The sequence below is a fragment of the Empidonax traillii genome, unplaced genomic scaffold (assembly GCF_003031625.1).
Source record: "Empidonax traillii isolate 1590-97213 ecotype Southwest subspecies unplaced genomic scaffold, ASM303162v1 scaffold54:size2178333, whole genome shotgun sequence".
Lineage (NCBI taxonomy): Eukaryota > Metazoa > Chordata > Aves > Passeriformes > Tyrannidae > Empidonax > Empidonax traillii.
The window spans coordinates 1,081,539-1,107,218 of record NW_020955247.1 but is presented as its reverse complement, the minus strand read 5'-3'; the positions used below and the strand labels follow the sequence as shown (position 1 = coordinate 1,107,218).

Below are 25,680 nucleotides of genomic sequence, written 5' to 3'. Positions count from 1 at the left end.
TGGAACAGCTGTTGGAAAGAGAGAAATGAGACTGGGGAGCTGAGTTACAGGGTCCTTACAGACTTTTCCATTCAATCGGGTTTAGTTTGAAATGCAGTACTGTTAGGGTGAAGAAGTTCATGACAGTTTTTCCTCTCTTCACAGGGAAAGATGCTTCACAATACCTAATTCAGTGGTGCAGCTAAAACGGGGGAGAAGAAAATCAATACCTTCCAGTTACAGTAAGTAGGCTGGAGTGTCAGTCTCCACTGGGACCAGAATCCACATCTTTTAGAACATTTTAGAGTCTATATTCTTCTATTAACCTGCTTTTCCTGAACTGCTTTACACAATCCCATGAAATGATATAAAGGTTATCAAAAGAACACATTAACTAAAAACCAAGTAGACAAAGGAACCAGACTTCTAAGAGTAAGCTTTCCTTTTTTTTTTTTTTTTTAAAGTAATGGCAGATAAAATAATATTTTATGTTATCCATTGTAAAGAACTATGAAAAAATTAATTCCCGTCTTCAATAAGGGTGTTATTATAGGTTATCAACTAGAATAACTTTTAAATAAGTTGTTGCCTACGTTGTCATAGTAGAGAGTTCCCACTTTTCATTACTACCAAAAATATTCCCATTTGTTAGAACAGAAGGAGGCTAACAAATGTGCCTAAAATTCTGTATAAAGACACAAGAAGCATGCAAACACACATACCACAACACAGAAGTGATGCTCCATATGAAGCACCAGCTAGTCAACAACACTCCCATGCTCATATCAAAGGGAAATCAACAGAAAGAGTGCCATCCACACAGTGGAGCTTGAAAGGGAATAAATTTTGCCTTTAAGTATTATAAGCCAAAATACTTCCAATAAAAATCCAGAAGTTCTGTCTAAACTAACTGAAAATTAATGTAAAATCACAAAAGTTAAAAAAAAAAAGACAGAGGGGAATTGCACTTCTGAACCTCAAGACTGAAGAATAGTACAAAAATTCCTGCACCAACTTTCAATTTGTTATGACCTTAAAACTTACCTGATAACTCATAAGTGACAAATCTATCACAGCATTCTCAAGCTACACGTAGGATTAATTAACTAGATGAAAGGGAAGCCATCAGTTAAACAGCTACTGTATCATCACTGGAAATGTATATGACAGTGTCTATGTACATGACAGTGTCTATAACTTGTCAACATTTTTACTTAAGCCCTACCTAACCTTACGGCAAAGCAGTTTACTCATTTTGATCAAAAATATCACATAGGTCTTAAGGCAGAGAGCACTTCAGTTAGAAAGCTTGTTAAAAACACATTTACAATTCCAACTAAGTGCAGAGTGGACTGACTTGAGGCTAAATGCACAAATAAGCCACTTGATGTGAAAAATAAAATACTGAATTTCTTTTGGAAAACTGGAAACATAAATTAGTGGGAGCAAACAGTGAATCCCTCTTCAACAAAACAGGAGACTAGCCCTTGAAAGACTAGAAATGAAGTGCAACTATTGTTTCTTTGAAAAATAAAAATGAAAGGAAGCGGTCAATATAATTTCCTGAGACACTGCTCAAAGGATTGGAGGTTAAGACAAAGATGGATGAGAAATGAAGAAATCAACAGAGCAAAAGGAAAAGAAGCAGAAGGGCAGGACAAGCTAATGATATTATAAAAAGTTAGTAGGAACAAGAAAGGCCTTTAAAAATAAGTAACAGGAAAAACTAATATAAAGAGTAACTAGATCCATTAATGGCAAAGATAGACACAAAAGTAGATGCTGATTTCAAAATGTCTGAATTGAAGTGTCTTTTAGAAGTCAATGGACCAGTAAGACAATGGATAATTAACAAGTAATTAAGACCATGTCAATAATGCTGGTGATAACAAACAGGTGCAGGAATACCTTAGACAATAATACAGATATCAATCAGTAGACAGAAAACACACATTCTACAGTGGTACAGAAATTATGTAGTTAGGTTTGAAAAAGTCTTCTCAAGAGTACAGGGGGAGAAGGTTTGTTTAAAAAGTAACCATGTTTGTAATCTCAACACAACAGTAAGCTGCAATACTGTTTTCTAAAAGCTTAAAGGAACTAAATGCGAATATGCTGAAGTGAAAAAAAACACCCAACATTCAGGGGAAGTAAGATGCCTCACTCACCATGCTCTCTGCCAGTCCCTCCTTCAGGGAAAGCTCCAATGGGCAGTGTTATGAGCACCAGCATGCTCACCTGAGACAAGCAGCATCTGAGTTCCTCTTACACCACCCCTCAGACCAACATGGCCACTGGAAAATGCCAGAATTTCCTCATAAAACACTGTAAATACAAAACAGCCACGAGAACTGCACACAGTGCAATTCCCATCATCAGAAGCTCCTGCATTTTCCATGTTTGGGAAGTTTCTGTTGTCCACTATCAGAGCTTTGAGACAACAATTATCCATAAATTACTGTTTGAGAAACATTAAGGAAAGAGACCTCTAAGACAATAACAACAACAGAAATGCAATTGCAAACTACAACACCTGGAAAGTAATTGATATGTTTTTGTTTTCTCTCACACTCAGGTGCTGTCCTCCTTCTATGCTGATCCATGTGATCCTTGTGCACTGGAAGGAAGGTTGCATGGGAAAAAGAAACAAAACCCTGCAACAGAATCCGATCACGTAATCAAGTATGATCATAAATACATCATCTACTTTACAGTGGATAAGCTGGTAGTGGAAATGTCAGTTCCATATTTTCCAAATTTGCATGTCCTAACCTTCTTTAAACATCCTGTCTTCCTAGTATGCAGTAACCCTTTCTTGAAATTGTAGAATCCTTTAGGTGGGGAAAGGCCTTTAAGATCATTGAGTCCAACCCTTAACCCAGCACTGCCAAGGCCACCAGTAAATCAAGTGCCTAAGTGCCACATCTAAATGTCTTTTAAGTATCTCTAGCGATGGTGACTCAACCATTTGCCTGGACAGTCTGTTTCAATGCTTGAGAACCCGTTCCTCGAGGGAATTTTTCCTCTTACATAATCTAAGCCCACCCTGGAACAACAAAAGGCCAAATCCTCTCATTTTGTCACTTGTTATCTAGGAAAACAGGCTGGCCCCCACCTGGCTACAAGCCTCCTTTCGAGTAGTTGTAGAGAGTTCCCCCTGAGCCTCCTTTTCTCCAGGCTAAACAACCCCAGCTCCCTCAGTCTCCCCTCACATGATTTGTGCTCCAGATCCTTTACCAGATCTGTTGCCCTTCTCTGAACACACTCCAGCACCTCAATGTCTTTCTTGTACTGAGGGGCCCAGGACTGGACACAGGATATGAGGTGTGGCCTCACCAGAGGCAAGTACAAAGGAACAATCACTGCCCTGGTCCTGCTGGACTATTTTTGATACCAGCCAGGAAGCCTTCTTGGCCACCAGGGCACATGCTGGCTCATGTTCAGCCAGCTGTCAACCAGCACCCTCAGGTCCTTTCCCACCTAGCAAATTTCCAGCCACTCTGCCCCCAGCCTGTATCTCCACAAGGGTTTTTTGTGACTCAGATGTAGGATCCAGCACTTTGCCTTGTTAAACCTCATACAATCAGCCTTGACCCATCAATCCAACCTGTCCAGATCCCTCTGCAGAGCCTTCCTACCCTACAGCAGATCAACACTCCCATCCAGCTTGGTGTCATGTACAAACTGACAGAGGGTGGCACTTGATCCCCACATTCAGATCATGGATAAAAATAGTAAACAGAGCTCTCTCTGATACTGACCCCTGGAGAACACCACTGGTGATCAGCCATCAACTAGATTTAACTCCATTCACCTCTGCTCTCTGGGCCCAGCCACCCAGCAAAGAGTACATCCATTCTAGACAGGAGCATCAGGTCACAAAATACATAGAAGTGTATTTGTTTGTTGCAGTAACAAGTCAGCAGGATCACACAGTATTCCTTCAAAGGGCCTAAGAGAACTGAACTGATGGATTTTCTGAATTAACAACTCTGTACACCATATTGTTTATGGCTGCTTTACAACCAGAAAACTAATAAATTTACAATAATGATGATGATAATAATGATAATGATGATGATAATAATAACACCAACAATACAGTACCATGAGAGAACTGGCATGCCTGTACCAGGGAAGTTAGTAACAATTACAGGAAGGAACAGAACTATTGGGCACAAATATAAACACATCTTAATAGGGCTACTATGACTGAAACAGAGACTCTGGTTAAATGGTTACTGAATTAGAAATTGCCAAAAAAGAGACTCTGTTCAAAAACTTCCTGCAACCCCTTAAACAATCAACAAGTACAGATAAAGGTGGCCCTGCTGATAGAGCCTACTTTCATTTCCAAAAGGCTTTTGACACTCCCTCCTTCTCCACCAAAGACTTTAAAGCAAACCCAGCAGTCATGATCCTTGTGAAGATAACTAAGTTGTTACAATTCCTGAAAGAGAGGATAGGAGAACACATCTCCAAGTGATGCATATTGGAAAAAAAAAAAAAAAAAAAACTATAAAAAACCAATGATGGACTTTAGAATGACCATTAGTATTGGGGGCTACAATAGCATTTTCACTTCTTTTTAGCTTCATAGGATATCTCCCACAGCTTTAATTCATGTTGCTGATTTTGCTGAGAAAAAGGAAAGAGTCAGATGGTTGATAAGGTGTGAGGAAGTTATCGATGAAAACAAGTCTTCCTCTCCTTAAGAATGACAATTTCATGCAAAAGTCATATAAAAATTTAGAAATCATCTGAGGATGCTTTTCTCATCTGCATTGTTTCCACAAGGTACTGTAACAGAATGCTATTTAACTCCACAATAACTTCTTATTTTGTCTCTCTGATATTTTCTTGTCAATGTTTTGGGTCAGAGTAAACTCTTGAGAAATGACTCGACATTCCCTCTGAAACTAATTAGATTAAGCAGCAGGTATGCACTCCCAAAGTCCAAAAAAGAGAATGTAGAAAGGACAGGGAATTCACTGCACCTGGGGTTAATGAACTCAATTGTGTAATTTTTGAAGAGGTAAAGCAGGGGTAACATAGCTGGCAAAATATATTTAGATTAATACAGTGGTGATTTTTTGGAGCTTTGTTTTTTATTTTTGAGTGTTCACAGCCCTTTCAGCACAAAATCTGATGTTGAATAAGGACTCTAAGTTATTTTGTTATGTTGGAAGACTAACTGTGAGAAAACTGTTAAGCTTTATTTTAAAACTCTGAAGCTTACTCAAATTTTAATCAGCTTTATTTATTAGCAAAAGAAAGGTAAATATCTGTGTGTGGGACTATTTCAGTATTTTCCCCCAACTTGTTAATATACTACCAATTTACTCTGATACCCTTATCTGTAATTAATGAGGTGGTTGCTCTCGCAATGGCAAAGAAGCACAAAGTAAGTTTTGACCACTAACAAATTTAGAAATGACAGAGACAGAGGGGCTGAAGAAAACTGGAGTCAGTCCTAACAGGAACAGGATAGACACCACAGGAATAGAACAAGAACATGGATGTATTTGTTTAAATCTGTTTAAAGCAAAGGGCTTTCTTGTAGCAATACTCTAAGAGAAAAAAACCTTATTTTAAAACATATGCTTTTCCATGTTTCATTATCTTACTTCTGTTTGTAAACATTCTTATGTTTAAAACATTTTTCTAGCCCCACAGGAGAGCAAGACCAAATCAACTTGGAACAATGTGATAAATGCTGTGCTGACAGCATTAGCCATTGATTAAAAAGCATCTGTTTTCTGAAAAATCACACGTTTTGTATGCTTTGAAAAATACTCAAATCTCTGCTCTGGATGGAAACCAACAGGTTAAAGTCAAAGATTCAGACAATCTCTTATGTCCTGTTTATAACACAGAAGCAGCATAACAAATGGTTGAGATGTAGGGACACATAACAACATGGATATTAAAACAGCTTAGACAGCATTTCATAAATTACACAAGTAAGTTAAAATCAATGTCAGAGAACAGAAATTTGAATAGATGAAATAGGACATTTTTTATCAGATGTTAATATGCACGTTTAAATTAAATTCTTGATAAATAAACAGCTACTAACTATGCTGTGACAATGTTTTGCCAGGGGTCATATCTCATTTACTATTTTCATTAAAAGGAACACCATATAAAGAACATGGAGGACAGCAGGGCAGTCATAATGCAGTATACTATTTTATTTTCCCAAATAACATAAGAGCAGGAAGATGCTCAAGACTGTTAAAAATTAACAGTAAGCATTTCTGGCAAAAAGAGTCAGTGCAGAACAGTCAGGTGGGCAAGAAAGGCTTTAATATGTGTTGTCAAAACACTTAACGGGTCCAGTTTTTGTCATCAAGAATCTGAATTTGTTAATTCTCATACTACCACACTTGCGGATCTTGACAGATGGGTTATTTCTGTGTTCAAACAGCCTGACTGAGGACTGACTGTACACTGCTCCTCAGTACCCTCCACGATACTACTCTTCCAGAAATAAGACTTTAAATTATCTAAAATGCTTTGTCTTAGAACAAACATGCCTATACTCTATTTGCTGAAACCCTCTTCTATCACATATCTATCTGCATTTCATTCAAATCTGTCAAACATCTTGTTCATGCCAAAATTCTGCATTAAACACCCTTTCACATAAACTTTAAGAGAAAGCTGTGTTTGCTTTGTGTGTGTGTATGTGTCCCATTACAGGAGAGATACAGCAGTGCATTATTAAATTCTGTATTCTTCAGTGAAATTAAGTGCTCATAGAATCAAGCCAACATGTTGCAGAATGATTTTGTCTTGCTAATGAATCAAAGGTAGGAAAAAAACATGTAGAATTAAGAAAACATAGCAGCTAAGACTTGTGGTATAGAGTTTGTGGCGCTAAATTCTGGCTGTTTTTTACAATTCTAAGTACTTGCTTGCTCCAGACTCAATTTGCATCATGAATTAATGCTACCAGAAGTGCCAGAACTGAAAAAAGTAATTTCCCTTCTCTGCAAACACAGAAACCCTCTTATCTGTTTTCAGAGAGTTGCAAGGTTTTCCAGGTTTTTTTCTTGCAAGAAAATGTAACCCCAAAACAGTCTCCCTTCAAACCCCCCATCCTTCCTTTTTCACTCCTGCCACCCTGGCACAAAAAATCTCACCTCTCTTTCAGAGAAATGAGCATGCCTTGTTACATGCTGCTCTGTAACTATAGGAGCAAATCAATAGCAGCTGAATGCCATCTGCTTCGGGCAGCAGAACAGCACCAAAAGTGTGAGCAATGCATCTTCCCTTATTGAAAGGTTATTTTATGCAAGTAAACAATTCATCGTCTTCTTGCACGCTTGATGCTCATTTACCACTTTTGATCAATAAAATATGCAAAACAACAAAAAAATTGAATCCTAAGAGTAGTTCTGATGTCAGTGTGATAGGTAATCAATAACAGGTCTCTGTTCAGTAAGGCAGGCAGTAGGGTAACTCCTTTATTGTATGAACCCAGGAGAAAGTGTGGAAATGTGTCTCGTTACCTATAAAATGCAATAACGGAGTGAGAAACACAACTTCTATCCTGTGATTTAAAAAACAAAAAAAAGCGCAAAACAGGAAGCACTATTTTAATTGTATTTTCCCCCTAACTATGCAAAGGGTACTAATGCCAACTTGCTTGATCATTCGTTGCAAAAAATCTGCTGTTATGCTGTTGATAGAGCAATTCTCTTATTAACATACATATTTGGTTAAATTATAGTCATTATAAGACAAACTTTGGACAACCACCCCAACCTGTTTCCTTTTGAAGCTGCTCTACCTTATTAAGTCTCAGTTTTCAATGTATTTATGTTTCAGGTGAACTCAGTTTTTCTGTTAAAAACAAAGTGCTATGGGAATTTCTTTTGCACCATGTTTCTCTTAGTCAGACCACAAACTGCCTTATTACATTAAGCCTCCTGACAATTGATTCAAGTAGAATACTTCTCTCCCAACAAAGAAAACTACATCATTTTAAGAGATATTGCAGAACAAAACCTCCAATTTAAACAGTTTCCTAAAATAACACAAAATACTTGAAATAATAGTTGCTACTCACAAAAGCTCTCTATTCTACTGAGCCAGGTATCCTTATTAAAAAAAACCCCTTACTCTCCTTTGAACAGCAATTTTGCAGATTGTATCACAAAGCCATAAATTAAGCTGCACACCGTATGTTCTGATCTGCACTTAATACTGCATTTTCTTCAATCTTCTTTCCTGATTGTTTCTAGAAACAAAATTATTTGGGTATGTGGCCTTTACATACTTTTGGTTATTTGAATTGAAAAAAAGCTTGGTATTCTTCTGTAGAAGAATATCTTATACAGGGCTTCCATTTTAGAGAACTAATCAGTACAAGACTTAAAAAAAACAACAAAAAAAACCCAACTCCCCTCCCCCTCCCAGTTTTTCTTCATATTTGCAAAGACACTTTCCAATGTACTGGCCATGGACTTCGAGAAAAGATTTATTAAAGTGAAACCAAGCAATAAGGAATAAAACCCAATTTCACTATAAGATTAGAACCAAACACTAACTTAGAGTCAATCAGCAGCACTTCTACACAGGAAAGGCAAAAAAACTCTTGTTCATGGTTCAGTTCTCATAATTCTTGCAAAAAAAAAAAAGACAATTGGAAGAGCATATCTATAAATCAACTTGTACAGAATTTTTAATGTACTTACTGGTAATTAAAAAAACCCATATTTGTACATATGGAAAAAGTCCTTCTGACCAACCAATGAAACCTAATGAATGTAAGATAGGTTTAGGTTTGGGGTTTATTTAAATCTGTGAATTAGAGGCAGATTTGTAAGCAACAGTTTAAAATTTTTCCTTTATAACCTTGGAAGACCCCAAGCATTTGTGGTTCTAACAGGCAGCTGCCTCTGTTATGTAACGTAGCTTGGATCATGCTCCTTCTGCGTCCCTTCTTCAAAAATGCTTATGAGTTTATATGAACTCCAATACACAGTTTGAACACATTTATAGAAGCCAAAACAATTTTGATCAAATTAATAATACAGAACATAGTAGTGAAAGTGCAGTAGCTTGGAGTCAATGACCCAACTAGCAGCAAGGGTATAATTTAAAGTCAGAAATTTCCAGTGCATGCACCGTTAGCCACAGTGAACCTGTTACTGCTCTAAAGGGAATTGTTTGCCTCTTATTAGATTTTCTACAGCACAGCCATAAGTGATAAATGTACTGCTGTACTCACTGTCAAGTTAATCAATGCTGCCAAAGTTTTGTTGACCTAACAGTAATCCATAAAGTGAGCGGCATTTTCTCTATCCCTATGACATCTCAGTCCTCAGTGGGGATACAAATCTTACAACAGCTTCTTTAAAAAAAAAAAAAAAAGAAAAAACAAAGCAAAGCAGGGGGAAAAATGATATTTTCAAAATTCTGTCTTTAAATTAGCTGACTGTGAGAATGCCTTGCTTCCCTGAGAAATTGCTTAAAAATGAAGCCCACACAGTGGATTCAGTTTGATGGCTAAAATACTAGCAAATGGACAACTTCACAGAGGATAAAGTCTTGCCTACAAAAAAGAAGGTAAAATACAGCTTCAGGAGTCTTTCAAGGAAATAGTTGTGATCAGGATTTACATGTAACTATAGATTAGTGTAGTGGTTCAAACAAAACACAGTGTAGCAATTCTGAAGACAGTAATGTGAAAACAATAATAAAAAATCACCACCAATAAAACCTGTCTAACGCTGTGTCTAGCTGTGATTCACAGTGCATGAGAGGCATCACCACTGGAAAGAAGAAAAAGTCAGGAAACAATCCGTGCTAAAACAAGCTGCTCTATAAACAAACTGCTGCCATGCTCTCACAAGCAATTATAGACATATGAAATATGAATTGCCATTGATTTTTCTTCTAGAGGTCACTCTGCTCCATGTTTTACGAAGTCTAGGCATTTATTTGGGTGGCAAACTGACAAGTTTTTACAGAATTAACGGAGCAATGTAATCCTTGCTCAATTGCAGGTACTTCATTATGGCTCTGTTCCTTGACACTTGTCCCTCCCAAAACTCACTAGCAAGGGAGTCCTTGATAAAGGTGAGGAATGATGCAATTACTTCTGAGAAGAGACCATCCTAACTTGGTCAGTGACTGCTTATTTACCTTTTCCGTGCTGATGACAGACAAGCAGCATCAGCTGGACGGCTGCATTTGTCACAGCCATAGCAATTCTGCAGACAATGTTCTGATCTGGCTAAAACCTCTCCACATTACTGCTGTTGAAAGAGGGATGACTTCTCCAGAAATGAGAGAAATGAGATTGTAATTTAGCTTGCTAATGGAAACTAAATAGCTATCTGTATTTCTTTTAAAAAATTATCATAACATTAAAATAACTGCAAGAATGCCAAGACGCTCTCCATAAACCTCATATTTTTGAAGTTATATTCACACTTGGCAATTGCTTGATGTTCCTCACTCAGCAACCAGAGAACTACTTAATTATGGTCAGTAAACTCCACAAATGAGGTTGAAATTGAGAATCATGGATTCGTGACACATATATACTGGCATTTTTAGACAGCAATCTTCTTTACTTTGATTATTTATTTTGGCAGAAATATTTGGCCTCTGGGTTCCCCATGCAAGAAGAATTTGCAAAAAGGCTGTGTTGCACCCCTTGGTGCAATGGTTACTCTATCTCTGAAGGCTCTGGTTTACTCTATCAGAAAGGCTTGGCAACTGAAGCTAAGGTTAAATTGTTATTTAAGTCACATTTCTTGGTCCTTCAATGAAAAGACAGAATAGTACTACAATACTGTGGTACAGAGAGCTTAATCAGACTCTAGACTCTATGACGAGCAAATAAAAGTAAGTATGCCATTAGTGCAAGTATGTCTGAAGTATGGGTGCCCCAAATTCAAGACAGATGAGAATATAATATAAAGGTTCAGAAAGGATTTACAATAGAACTGAAATCTACAAAAAAAATTGCATTCTCTGTTGACTGGCCAATGAGATGACTGTCAACACATGACCATCAGAAGACAACACTATGACTGATAATGGAGATTGAATAAACCAGTCAAAGGGACAAAATTTAAATTTTAGGGTAAAAAACAAAACAAGAAAAAGTTGGAAGATGCACAGTTGAAAGAATCTGAAACTGAAAGAACATGCTACATATAGAGAGAGTGTAATATGGTAGTTAAAACCACTAAATATACTACAGGGAAAATAATCTACATAACTCCCTCCACACATTAACAAACCCAGCTTCTCCACGTGTCCTGTCTCATGATGGACTTCTCTCTGACTTCCTCGGTCAACATCACTACTTTGTAAAGTTGGGCAAAAATAACTGAGCAAACTAGAGAAATTAGGATTCTTTTTGCCATTTTTTTTTCCCTGCACTAACTTTTGTTTCAGATGTTAAGCCTGGCTGCTGGACCTTTTCACCAAAATGCTGTCTCTACTTGCACATTAATAATACTGTTCCTGAGTATCTTCATTGGACCACAGTTATCAAGAACCTCCTACATCATTAGAGGGCAAATTCATCACAAAACCCACTAAGCTTTATTTCCAACACTATAAAAAGACACCAACATATTATGGCAACTTATTCTTGCAGTAAATGTCCTTGTGATTCCCACATTTAAAGATGGATAACTAATTCAGGTCACATAATTAAACTTGCCTGAATTCAAATAATTGTTTTTAAAAATCCACCTGTGAAGCAGGTAAGCACTATTGCATGGCATATAAATGCAGTATAATTACAAAAACACAAAGTGATTTTTAATCTTGAAGTTATACAACTACTGCTGTTCAAAACTATTAGCTTATATCACTGCATGATCTTGACTGAACTTAAATGCTGGTGGTTGCAAGATGCAGACTCTGAATCCCATGCACGGTCTTTGCTCCTCTGTAATCTCCTCTGGCTTTATGAGTGCTTTATTTTGAAATGTTACATGAGGAACCTTCTCCACTGAACCAGATGTGAGAGCTGGATCCCACTCTGGAAAGCTCACTTGGAGATCTGGATGCCTTCACATCTTGATTTCTTAGGGATATTCAGAATATTCTTCAGAAGCCAGCATTACAGGGAAGTTGCTTGGAAAACCAGTTATTCAGAATACAACTGTGATCTCCCAGTGGCTTACCGGTAAGGATACAAAGAAAAATACTGTAAATGGCCTGTGTTGAAAGTGTCTGCTAAAGCATGTCTGTTATCATAGTTCATGAGCTGATATGACACCATACTATCACAGATATGAATGCTGAATTTCTCTAATGATGATGATATTCTGGAAACAAAAAATATGAAACTCAAAAAATGGAGGATGAACTCCCCCAGTCAGATACACATAACTGGAATGACATTTTCTCAGAAGGTTTTATTGGGAAAGTTATCACTGACCTTTTCATTTTCCTAGAATAGACATACCCAGTGGGTTGCAGCAGCATAAGAAATAAGATTTTTATCCAACCATTTTAAAACTGTAATTCTACAAAAGCAGACTCCAGCCACAGTGCTGCCGTAAAGGCCAGAGATGCACCACACAAACTGACGTTCTAAGAGAGAAGTTTTAAAAGTTGTGGCAGCTGGTTTATTTGTGCTGTCAGTTTACATGAATGCACAAAGAGCAGCAATACAACTTACCTAGCCAAGGTAGCTTTGTAAAAACTGACTCAAAAATTAGTCTGCTTAGTGTGTAACAGAATATGCATATCCCCTCCTGCCGCCTTCTTGATGGAGCACATTACTCCAAAGCAGAATATATAAACCACATATCAACAGCAGAACCATCATGTAATATTTTTTGGAACATATTAATACTCAAAGCCTGTAAGTTTATTTCAATATCTGAGGGGACAGAGGGGCATTCTCTTCATGGTGATGCACACACTGTCAAAAGGCAAAATGCTGGCACTTAAAGAGAGAATTCAGGTGTTTTTTCTGTTCTGTCATTATGAGAAATATATGGAGGACCCACATGCAGAATGACATTTACACCACATGGAGCAATGCAATTTGGCATGCACAGACAGCTGGAAGAAAGAAACACCCATCAAACAGGTCTAGATACACATGACTAGCACATCCACCTTAAAGAGGAACCAAAATCCAGTGCACCAGGGCTAACTCTCTACCAAACATAGCGGTTACTGATTATTAACATAAGCACACCACACTGAGAGATTACCATGTTTAAAGACTCAAATGTGCAGGGCTTTCTCATGCTTTAGACGCAATTCGAGTAAATCTTGTGTTTGGCTCTGAATTGTAGGATCTGTGATATTTCCCATGTCTTTTATTTTTGTATCCCAGATAAAATTTTCCTTTGTGTTTAGTGACTACTCTCAACTCTATTTTGTTGCATCAGTGCTTCTTACTGCTTTACGTAAAATTTGCATTCATTGATAATGTTGGTTCACTCTGACTGTTACACTGAGCTTTGAACTAATTGCTCTCAATTAATCTGTTCCACTCTTTGATAGCTTATTTATCAGATTGGGAAAGATGGATTTAATGGTGCTTGCTGGAAACAAGTTCTTTAATTGGAAATACCTGAGTGCTTAGCTCACTTTGTGCTCTAGCAATTAAGGACAATTTGGAAAAGCGTTTTTCCCCCTACTATTGTCTTCTTGATTAGATATCCAAAGAAGCAGACAAAACAAATGACAACACCACCTAGCAATATTGGTTCAAATAAAAGCCCTGCAGCTAAATTACTTACTATGAGAAATCTGAACCATCCCCATCAATTTCAATGCTGTGTTACATTCATTTTGCTGTATCTTTGCCTCCCAAGTAGGTAAATGGCAAAATTTCTTTCAAAATGCATAGCTCTATGCTTGCCCCTATACAATTATCCCTTTCCACAAATAAGCCAAATCAACAGAAGAAATTATTTTTCTTGATTAAGCTCCCACATTTCTCTTGGGATGAAACAAAACAAACAATTAATCTTTCCTTATTTGTTCTCAGAAGAACCTGCATCCCTTAAATGTACGATACCAGGGTACCTGTGGCAGGCAGTCGGCAGCAATTAGGCTTGTGCTGAAAACGAATGGACTAGAGTCAGAATGCCTAATCTGCTGAGAGTTTCTACAGGAGGGCAAGGTTAGACCAGGAAAATTCCCTTGCTGTGGAAATACTGTTAAAAATTACCACCTGACTTCAGCATAATTAACAAGGTTTGGGAATTTATATGAACTGAGTAATTGAAAAGAATTAGCAAGAGATATATACATTAATCTTCACCAGTTACAACATGCCTAATGAAATTAAAGGTTCTACTTCTACTTCATGCTTTGTTCTGCAAACTTTTTTCATCTACAGAAGAAGTATATTAGACAAAGACAGTGATAATTACAAGAATTAAAAAGAACAAACTGCATCACAAACCTCAATTTTACATCAATACTTCTTGAAGATTTTCTTACGTATAATTCACAGTATTTACCAAAAGCAACTCTATCAGTTTATTTTGATGTCCATGTTTTTAAAGTCAACAGGAAAAATCCATGTCAGTTATAAATTTAGGCATTATTTGGTAATGTGTATTTGTTTATAAATGTACCTTCACAGAAATTCAAGTCTGTCTCAGTCAAGAAATTCTACTAAGAATGGTTTTAGTGTAAAACAAGCTTTTTTACATTTAACTAAATCCACATTATATTCAGATTACAGACACAATAAGCAGGTGAAACGAAAAATAAAGACAATTAATGGTGACGTGTGGAGATAGACAACGTTAGAGAAGATAACAAGCATTTATTATTCTCCTAGGCTACCCATCAGCACAGGACCTTCTCCCCTTAGTTCACTCTGAAATCCTTCAACATATCTTTCAGAAAGGAGTCATGCAAGATTGCATAAATGCCAAGAAAAGGCAGCACACGCACATACACACAGGAATTATGTCTAATGCAGGAGAGTCTAATTTACTGGAGAACCAAAGAAGAAGGCTCACTAACCACCCTTCCATAATCTATCTGAGGAAGACTAGTCACTAGTCATCTCCTCCTCTGCTCACCTGTCCCAGCTACTGACAGAAGCTCTTCTTCCTTAAGCAGCCCTTCTCACAAAAAGCTTCTCTGTTCCTATTTCCTTTCAACATCTCTAAAGCAGAAGGTCAAAAATTACTTATTTCAGTATCTTTCTGGTAAACCCTTGCGATCAGTTCCACAGTTTTGTTTTTTTTTTTTTTTTTTTCTTCAGAATGGTCTATGCTAAATGATACAAACAATGTTAGACAAAGTTATTATGGCACACTACAGTCAAGCTTTAATTCAGCTTCCCTACGTATAAGGATTTATTTAATGTTGCTTACATATGTAGCATGATCCTGTATTATTCTTTCCCCCAGAATGAGTTCTTCATCCAAAGCACAGAATGGATAGTTCAGCATATATTCCATATTTTGCTTTCTTCCTCTGGCTTCTGAGTGTGGCCTGTGCCTTATGTGCAGATTCAAATCCTACTGTAAAGACAGAATTCTTCACTTCTTTATGAAATTTTTTTTCCCCTGGCCCTCATGTGCAATTTATAAATGTGTAAAGAATATTTATGGTTGATCTTTACTCACACCAAGAGGATATGCAGAATAATACTACCAGATTGTATAAAGTCACTCATTTGGCAAACCTAGGTCTAAACTATGTGCTAATTTAGTGCTGTACGCTACTGAATAACATTAATGAAACACAGTGTATTAAACCACACATGCAACAATAAAACACTCTTTCACTAGAAAGTAAGTTTTTCTCTTCACTGGCAATTCATTAAGTAACTTTACAGATTAATTTTGAATAAAAAGCCCATAAGATTTAACTTGCCTTGAAAGTCCAATTTAAAAAAGCAATAGCCATTTGCACACGAAAATATAAGAATTACCTTATGATAACATAAAATAGGAACTGAAAATGCACTGAAATACCATGGGTTGATTAAAAAGGTGGGGAAAACTCGAGTCTTTCTACCGTACTTCAGGTGGTGATAATGAGACTCTGCAGAAATTACAGCTCCCTCCTTCTTTCTTCACTATAATGGACAAAAATTTTTTGACTCCCCTCTACCTTCCCCAGAGAAGTTCAAACAAATCTATTAAATATCAAGGAAAAAGAAAATTTAATGCCTACACATCAAATGAGGAGCTGCACTTAGGTTAAGGAAGGTAATCACTTTTTCCTTCATCATGGCTAAATGAAATAAGTATCTCATACTTTTTATGGCTCTAGAAGGAATCATGGCTATTAGAACAGTTGGTCATCAGCAAATGACAACAGTGTGCCAGCACTTGGGTTTTAATATCTCCAGCTCTGCTTTAACAGGCTGTGACTTCCTAGACAGATAATTTCTTTCTCCCTCTTAAAATATATTATAGTTATTCTGAGCATATGCAGGTCACGAAAGAGACCATTTCTCACTCTACAGAAGTGCACAATTAGTACAGTTTGATGGTCATCTTAACTTGGGCAAAAGTATGTCATACAATATCATTACGACACACTCTTAATGAAAAGAGAACAAGCACTTAGACATGGCTTCTAAACCTGTCATGACTTCCAATGTAAGTTCTGCGTTTAACTGAGTAAAATTTATTTTGATCAGCTCTGACATGTAAGATCAAAATGAGAGAGAACATGCAGTGCAGTTCTATATAGCAAAACCAAACAGATTATTGAAGATGAAAGAAAAAAATTATGAATCATAAATCAAAACACAGCAACACTTGAAAAGCAAAAAAAATTAACTCTTAAAACATAAACCAGGTAATTTTCCAAGCATGCATGAAAAATGCTTTGAATACTTATTCAGGAAACATCTCTACAGACAATCAATCTTTATAAATGTCTCTCCTTTAAATTATCTACACGTTTATTTTGCGTTCTTGTTTTCTTTTGCTTTTTGCTTCCTCTTAAGAAATATGCAATCCTGCATGTGTCAGGCACAGTCCTTTAAAATCTACAGACATCTAAAACCAGCTATGTATCTGTACCACTGAAGAAATACGTATGCACAACAGAATCTTAAAAAAGCTGGTAGCAGCAATGATGGATTTAAGTTATTAACCGATCAAAAAAAGATGGATGGTGGTCTGCTTTTCTTAATCTACATCATCATCTAGATCTATTTAAAGATATGTGGTACACTAACAAACTTAGTTAAGGTTTCGATAAAATCAGTAGAATAATCTGCCCTGTTACATTGAGACTGTATCGATCAATAAAATCACTTGTACTAGGAAAGTACTGTTAAGTACTGACAATCCCAGCCATTAATATTATTTAACACTCTGCTCACAATCTTTAATGAGGACAAAGAACATTTTGTCTTTTTATACTTATCATACCATTGCTTTTAGAACTCCTTACAGGTATGGTTCAACCTTGATTACTGCAGATGAAATGGAATTAGAGAAGGAAGACACTGAATAATTTTGGATAATAGAGAGAATTTTCAATGTGATTAATAGATGTGGGTGATTCAACAGACTTCTCAGTTAAACATCAGTTAAATCTCATTTCACTGAATCCAACTTTTACTTGCAACTTTCTAATGCTAGACTCTTTCTTCCCAGTGTATTCACCTGCATTTAAAATAAAACTGGTTTTCCCAAAGAGCAATCAGGAAGATAAGCATCTGTTCTGGAACTGATGGGATTTATTTTTTTTCTTCTGCATATAAGCCAATTTGGTCTTAAATTAGTTAGAAATAGATCCCAACAACGAATGTGCACATAGGACAAAGGAAAAGACTGCCTCTGCAGAAACCTTTGTGGTGCCTAATGAATGACAAAAGGAAGTCAAAGTGCTTTCTATCCAGCCCCTGCTCTGAGATGTGGGGAATGGTCAAACAGAAGCCTAGTGGGAAAAAGCCCACAGGTCGGGCATGCACAGAAAAAGGTGGAGAAGAACAAAAATAGGCCCACATTTTGTACAAAAGTTTTATAGCTTAAAATTTTAACCTCTGAATTCAGCTTTTAAGTATATAACCAATTACCTCCCATGAGTAAAGCATTTACTCTGAAAAGGTATTAGCCTTTACAAGGGGCTTTGCACAGCGGCATCTGACCTGCATATCTCTTCATTTTATATATATATATATATATATATATATATATATATGTGTGTGTGTGTGTGTGTGTGTGTGTGTGTGTGTGTGTGTGTATTCAGCCACATCTACTCAGCCATACGACTAACTCCTTTTGCCATGACTGAAACAGAATACTGATACTGTTCAAGATACATACAGGGTTTAGGTTCTTGAAAACATATTAATGTTTAAACAAATATAATAACAACCTGAAACACAAATATGTGTCTAACTATTTTAACTAATTATTTTAAGGATTATATAGGAAAGGTCATAATGGTGCAGACCAAAGATCCATTTAGCACTATATCCTATATCCCAAAATGGCTACAAGTGGATACCAAGAAAGAGTATAAATGAACAAGACTAACATATGGACATTTTTCTTCAAAACCCTAGCAGCCTTGAAAGTTATTTCCAGCTAGAGGACCTTCTATGCTTGATACAAACTCCTCCAAAATTTTGAACCAACTCAAAAATTTTGCATTCACAGCACCCTTTGGCAAAGATAAACAGGCATATAGGAATAACTAAATGTTTGATGTAGAATGCATTTCTGAGAGCATAAAGGAAGAACAATTGTAATGAATATTAACACTGACAGAATGGATAAATGTGATGAATGTGAACTGCACAGAAATAGAATTTAAAAAGCTGAATGATCATTGAATAGTTTTAAGATCATTTTGCCATTGTATTTCCAGAATTAAATAGTAACCAACTTGATTTATTTTTATTGGGCAAAAGTGAACAAATGTTTCACGAAAGCGCACATATCACACACAGGGATCTCAGTACTTCTAAAGAGCTCCAACAGCACCAGTTCAAAAACTGCCACCTCTACAGACATTACACTTTTTTTCCTTCTTTTATATTGAAAATGGTACATCAAGAACTGTTCCACTTAGAATGCACTTACAGATTGTTTCTGATCCTAGAGAGCAAATCAGCTTCAAACAAGCCACAAATTAAGATCTCTCTGTCCTTATATGAAGCCCTAGTTTTTGTTCTGCCTAGCAGAGCTCAGGATAACTTTTATGTACTACTGTGGGACATTTTTTCCTCCGCTTCACAAAGAGAAGAGAATACAGTGAAAAACCATGTACATCGCCAAGGATTTCTTCTCCTCACTTTCTGATCCTACTCCAGACAAGAGAGCTCTGAAGCAGGATTTCAGCTACAGTTGCAGAGCAGGCCATTGAAAGGTAAAGCTCTAGCAAACACACTATGTGGAGTACTTGTAGACTGGCATCAAGAGCCTAGATGGCTCTTCTTAGATCAGAGACATCTCCAGCCCTCTTGACAATGGACAAGGTTATAAATGGCTGAGTTCACATTCCTTCTTGTCACCCACAAGGTGACGGAAAACCCTTTTTCTTCACAATTAGATAAAAACCCCTGAGAAACCAAATTAACTCAGTTCCCAGAATGATAGCAAAAAGGGGCAATGAATGACACTCAAAGAAAGCACAAGATTCTTATCCCCAGCTGCAATACGAAATACTGTACTAGTTCCAAAATGCTCTGCAAGAGAGTTTCCAAATCAACAAACAGATCCTTTCAGTATTTTTTTAACTGAACTCAAAACTTTCATGAAGAAACATCACAAAACTAGATCAACTTAAAATAGTACAAAAGCTTTGATCATACCTATTGTCCAGCCAGAAAAGACTATTTATTTATTTATTTGCTTACTGAAGTAATTAAATAAAATCATCATGGCCCATGAAGAAATGACACTCTGGGCCACATTTTCTGTATGATAGTTTTTCTTCTGCAGTCATCAACTACAGAAATAGCCCATTTGTCCTCATTCTTTTCCAGTTGCTGTTGAACTGTTCTCTGAAAAAAAGTAAACAAATGCAATATAATAATGGGTGCTTTTCTTCCTTATATTTATATTTTATATTTCTGATGAACTCACTCGTAAAGCAACTACACGCTAGTCATTACTCCATTCACTATTTTCCTAACTCCACCCAGCTGGAAACTAAGAAAGCTAAGAAGTATAGGATTGGATTCTAATTTCTTAGGAGCAAAATTGTAACAGATATGGTTTTAACTATGTTTTTCAGGAAGGATTGGTAGTTAAAATATTGTTAAAGGGCATTTTGAAGAATACTGAAGTATAAGTCAAAGTGCTACTCAGATTTCCAGATTCTTTCCTTAAATGGAAAACAAAACTCTAGTCCAGTTTCATAAACGCCATAATTCATTTTTAAGATCTGGATTCCTGAAACTGCTGGAATGCTGAAGTTCATCAAGTCTTCAAGTCTCACAGCCAAGCAGCACTTTAACCGACCTTATCTCCAGGAATCAGGACTGTTCTCTTTGTAAAAAGTTCAAGGATAAATAAAAGGCAAGTATGTTTTCTTGACCTCGGCCAAGAGAGAAATATTAGCTCTACATATTAACTCTGGTTAGAGACATATGTACATATAGACCCTACATACACACAGAGCACTTCAGAAGGTCTACAAGACTCTGTTTTATATTATATTAGAGCCTTGCCAGTCACAAGAAGAATTTCTCCAGGTCACCCAGACCACATGAAATGAGTTACTATGCTGAAGCTCATCAAAAATGGGCCTCCTTCAATATCCCTCTCTGTAAGCAAATCAGTTCAATGAGGACTAGCAGCAGCCACACAGTCTCATGCTGAGATGTGGGTGCAACTTCACTGTGAATTCTGTTAACGATGCCTGTTACCTTGTTGGACTGATGATATCAGCAAATGATGTGATTTCTTCTGCCCAAGGGGGCTAGAAAATATCTATTCCATTGAACTTTAAAAGGCAGACCTGTCAAAGGGCAAGTCCCTGGGGCAGACATCCAGCATCAGCTTACCAAGACAAGAATATGACCTAACTTCAAATCAGTAAAGAGCAGGTGGCTAGATCAAATTCTTCCCCATTACCAATTCACTGGAAATAAGCTCTGTAAAAACTGCTCTTCCAAGAGTACATCATATAAAATCTATTTGTAACAAATACTGATCCAATTGACAATGCAGCTGCAGCTGCTTTGATAACCAATTGGATAAAGTTCCTCCAGTGCCACCCTTAGGAATTCCAACAGTATCTTCAATGTCCAAAATAAAATGACCTGTTCACTTGGTCCATCCACAAGATGACTCACTCAACTCGTACCCAATAATAATTGTGGAAGAGGCAGCTTTTCAAGTGATTTATATCTTCTTTAAATACACTTTCAAACCAAATTATATTTCTCTAAACAGTCAGTCCAAGATTATACAGTGGATGAACAAATTCAAGCAGCCATTGACCATCCAGAAGCTACAGTGCTGATTATCACTCTGCCCCATAATCTCCCACACTTACCTTCACCTTCTGGTACTTTCAAGCAAATGTAATTCTCCATGCTTACTACTATCAGGAGTCACAGACTTTCAATGCAGGTCCATTTGGCAGCCCTTCTCAAATTACAGGTTCCTTATAAATCCAGCTACTTAAAATCAGTACCTTCTACCTTTCCTCAACATGAAGCTCTTCAGGAAATGCATCAAAAGAATGTGTTTCTAACCATAAACAAATATAATCTAAGTTCTAATCTTGTTACAATCTAGAACTACTATAAGAGAAATTTTTTTCAGCAATAGCATAATCCAATGATTCATTTTACAAATTTTAAATCAAAATCAAAACTTACGGCAAGCTACAAGCTCATATGTACAAGTAAGCAACTACAAAGTTACCTAGTTGATGGTCACTACAAGGTAATTAGAGCTGATTTAGTGCTCTTCCACTGTCAGTAACAGGCATTTGGAGAAGAGGGGACTGAGGGGAGATCTCATTGCAGTCTTCAGTAGCTTTGTGAGTGGAAGGAGAAGAGCATCTCTTCACTCTCATGACCAGTCAGAAGACTCAAGAAAATGGCATGAAGCTGAGTCAGGAGAGGTTTAGGCTGGATATCAGAAAAAAGTTTTTCACCCAAAGGATGGTTGGGTATTGGAACAGGCTCCCGAGAGAAGTGATCCCAGCACCAAGCCTGACAGAGTTCAAGGAACATTTGGACAATGCTTTAAGGCTAAGAGCTGGACTCGATTCTTGTGGGTCCCTTCCAACTCAGGATATTCTATGATTCTATGATTTTCTTATTTAGCAAAGACTAAATCAGCTCAACTTAAGTCCTGTGTGCTGTAGTTTAAGATCATGCACAGACACATTTACCATGCTCAGGAGAGGAGCAATAGCTTACTCTTTCATACTAATTTGCTTGAATGTTTGGGGCCATACTCTGTCATTTACTTATCTTTGCATCTGTTTCCTCATTAATAAATTAAACATAATCCTTCTTTCCTCTTGTCAGTCAGTTGATTGTTCTCAGTATTCACAAGGGCTCTGTATATATTATCATACATGCAGTTGAAATACTACGCATATTAGTGCTTCTAGACAATTGTTTCACAGTATTAAAAACAAAAGTTGTAAATTCCAGTCAAACTTGTAAAATATGGAAGTCACAAAAGAGTACAGATAAATCATTCATTCACAATTCCATGAAAATTGGTCTCCTATAAAAAGAAAAAATCCCCACACAATCTTTTAAGAATGTAAGTAAAATAAGCAATCTGATGAATATTAGTTGGCAGTGGATCCTGATAAATTTAAGAAAATGATTCTTTGTAACTTACAATTTAGTAATATTTGCTTTTTTTCATAATTTTGCTACTCTTCAGAAAGATATAATGAAATGTTTCTTAGCTCCTGCCTATCCACCACAAGAAACAAACAACCTGTGCTGAAAGGATTTAAAAGGGCGGTTTCATCATGAAAAGGTCACAAAGAAGTAACAAGGTCCTGCCAACTGCAGCACCTTCTGGCTTAGGCAGGGGAATGTCTTGCTTTCTTTATTACTTGATAGAGACTGATTCTACTATTCTCATTTCATATAATAATTTGTATCTGCACTTAACTATAGAAGACTACTTAATTAAAAATATATTAAGAACTCAACACGATTAGACTATGTCAGGTACAGGTTTGTAATTAACAGCTATGTGCATAGCATTTTACCTCTTGCCTGTAGGGGTTTTCAAGGCGCAAAGTGCAACAGTAAGAAATAAAAACATATTGCATAAAACAAATTCTTTGAATGTAACATCTGTGTAATTGTTCAATCTTTGCATGAGGTTTTGGCTGGTTTTATAAAAACAGGTAATGACTGCCATGGCTTCATAAGAGTCTACCAGCAGCACAAATGGCTGGTTATTAGTACCATCACTAACTAGTGACAGCAGTAGTCAAGCTGCTCCTACAGAATAACTGTCTATAGTACTACCTGAAAGTATGTTTGCAATATTTTACATACATGGTGTTAAACTAAAAACTGACCATGTCTTCTGAAGTTGTAGCATGTTCCTACACTGTGCCTTGGAAAATGCTTGGTAGTATTTAAAAAAGTGTGAAGTATCTTAAATTGAACTTTTCATTGTCTAAAACAAGGCTCTAATTATTTTAAAAGTTAAAATTTCATTGATGATTAGTTCTGCTTTCTGTTAGTAGACACAGAAATGACTCTTATAAAAATATTAATGACTTTTCCTTGTTTTAATTAGCATGCACATTAGTATGGATATAACTTAGATGCTTGTCATGTTTTAAACATGGAGTATGTCCAGCAGTCCTTTCCAACCTAAAGCACTGCATGTTCCTGTGACAGTCAGTGGTGATAGAAGAGAGGATGAGTTAATTAAACGCACCAGACAGCACAAGAACAAGAGCTGACTAACTCTTCCAGTAGGGGGGGATGTTCTTTTACAGTTTATCAGCAATTAAAAAAGGATAACCAAATGACATCTGTATCTTTTTAACAAAATCAACTGCATAAGGCAAACTGGTACATGTGCCTTGGTAGCAACTATCTCCAAAAGAAAGTTGCACGAAAATCATTAAAAAAAAAAAAAAAAGTCACTGCAAATGGTTCTGTGAGTAAAAATACAATATTGTTGCTCGTCTTCCTCCCCAAATAATTATGTTTTGACCCAGATAATTTCTGTGATCCCTGTCAATAAAACAGCACTTGCTGTTTTTCAGTACAGCTGAAGGTGCAGTAAACTGGGAACGTGTTTAGACTAACACCTTCATCTGGATTTGTCACCAGAAAAACAGTTGTGAATCTACACCACAGGGCATGTTTTAAAGTGATCATGGTGACAACAGAAATTCCGCTTATTAAAATGCATGGGATTTACTACTGAGATATTTGGATATCTATATGACTGAGTCATTCCTGAAGACTCCTTTTATTGTCTTTATTAAAATCAGAACTTACCTAGGTAGAGTCTAAGACTTAAAATGTAAATTTCCAAACCAACTGAGTTTAACATGGGATGAGAGGTGCCCATTTCAACTAGATGAACAATTCACATATGGGCATGTACAGTAGAGGGATATGAATTTGATGAGGTGATTCTTCCCTAGTCTGTCAACACAGAGGTGGGTTAAAGCCTCCTTGTACCTCCTTGTACCTAAAGGTACCTTGTACCACTCTTCTGCAACACTTGATCAGTGCAGTCAGGACAACTTTGAAAAGACTAACATTATTTTCCCCATTTTAGGCAGAGGAAGTACTAGTAGGTTCACCAAAGTCAGTCAGCAGCTTCTGCAAGAATCACAAAAAAATTGCAAAACAGTTTGGATTTCTAGCTGCTAGCCTTGCTAAGTGAACAGAAATCTTTACTGCTGGCAAAGAATCCAGGTCACTTTCCACCTCTAAAGCTGCCCATCAGTAAAGCGCCACACTTCATACCTTCTAATGCTTTGGACGCTAGCACTCTGAAAACAGATGCCACTTTTACTTTAATAGGGCTGTGAGGAGACTCACCTGCAAATACAACTCCAAACCTTGTCGTCGCTGCTCCAGGACCTTGGGGACCCAGTTTCTCACATGCTTTGAAGGTATCTCTGGAGTTCTTATGAATTTCTTGAGCTGCGAACAAAAAGAAACAAAGATAGAAACAAATTATAATACTGTTCCTTTGAAGTAACCATGTTTATGTTAGAGATGAGGCAGTACAGGTGAAATAATCATGCATAAAGGACAACAGCATGGAAATGAAGTTACTCACTATCAGTTCTCTGAAGTAACAACAGACATCATACCTACAACAGTGCAGTTAAAAATCTCCACATCTAGTTGCCTTGGCCAATGAAGAGAAACCTACTAAAAATTCGTTGTGACTGATAGCCTGAAAACAAAATGGCAACAACTAAACGAAAATACTTGAAATTTGAGTTCCCCATTAGCCAACCAGGGATTATATCTCACATCATCACTGCAACACACCCAGACATTGCCTAGCTAAGTGCAGTGACAACACACCATGACAACTTCTATCTCCAGACTTAGGCAACTATGATCAGGTGTGAGAAGTACAGGTGGTAGAGCTAACCATTTCTGTGGAGAGCTACTAATCAAGTGAGCAAAATATCTGTGCTCTCAAATTACAGTAACAGATTGGCAGCCTGTGTTTAATATCCTATACAGAGAAACAGCAAGATTGCCACTGAATATATTTCAAAGAGAGCTCCCTAACTATTCCTCTAAAGATAACCACAGGAAAGCTTTTACGT

General features: G+C 36.9%; 1 protein-coding gene across 4 annotated transcripts in view; it reads right to left on the bottom strand.

Moving 5' to 3' along the window:
* SNX24 (sorting nexin 24) overlaps positions 1-25,680 on the bottom strand; it is an 87,906-nt gene that overhangs the window by 11,165 nt on the left and 51,061 nt on the right. For all 4 annotated transcript variants that reach the window (XR_003570710.1, XM_027879339.1, XM_027879340.1 and 1 more), the window contains exon 3: positions 24,932-25,036. Coding sequence is in view for 3 of the 4 variants with exons in the window: in XM_027879339.1 (XP_027735140.1) it covers positions 24,932-25,036 (105 nt within the window). In the remaining variant the exon portion in view is untranslated. The remainder of the gene's footprint in view (positions 1-24,931; positions 25,037-25,680) is intronic.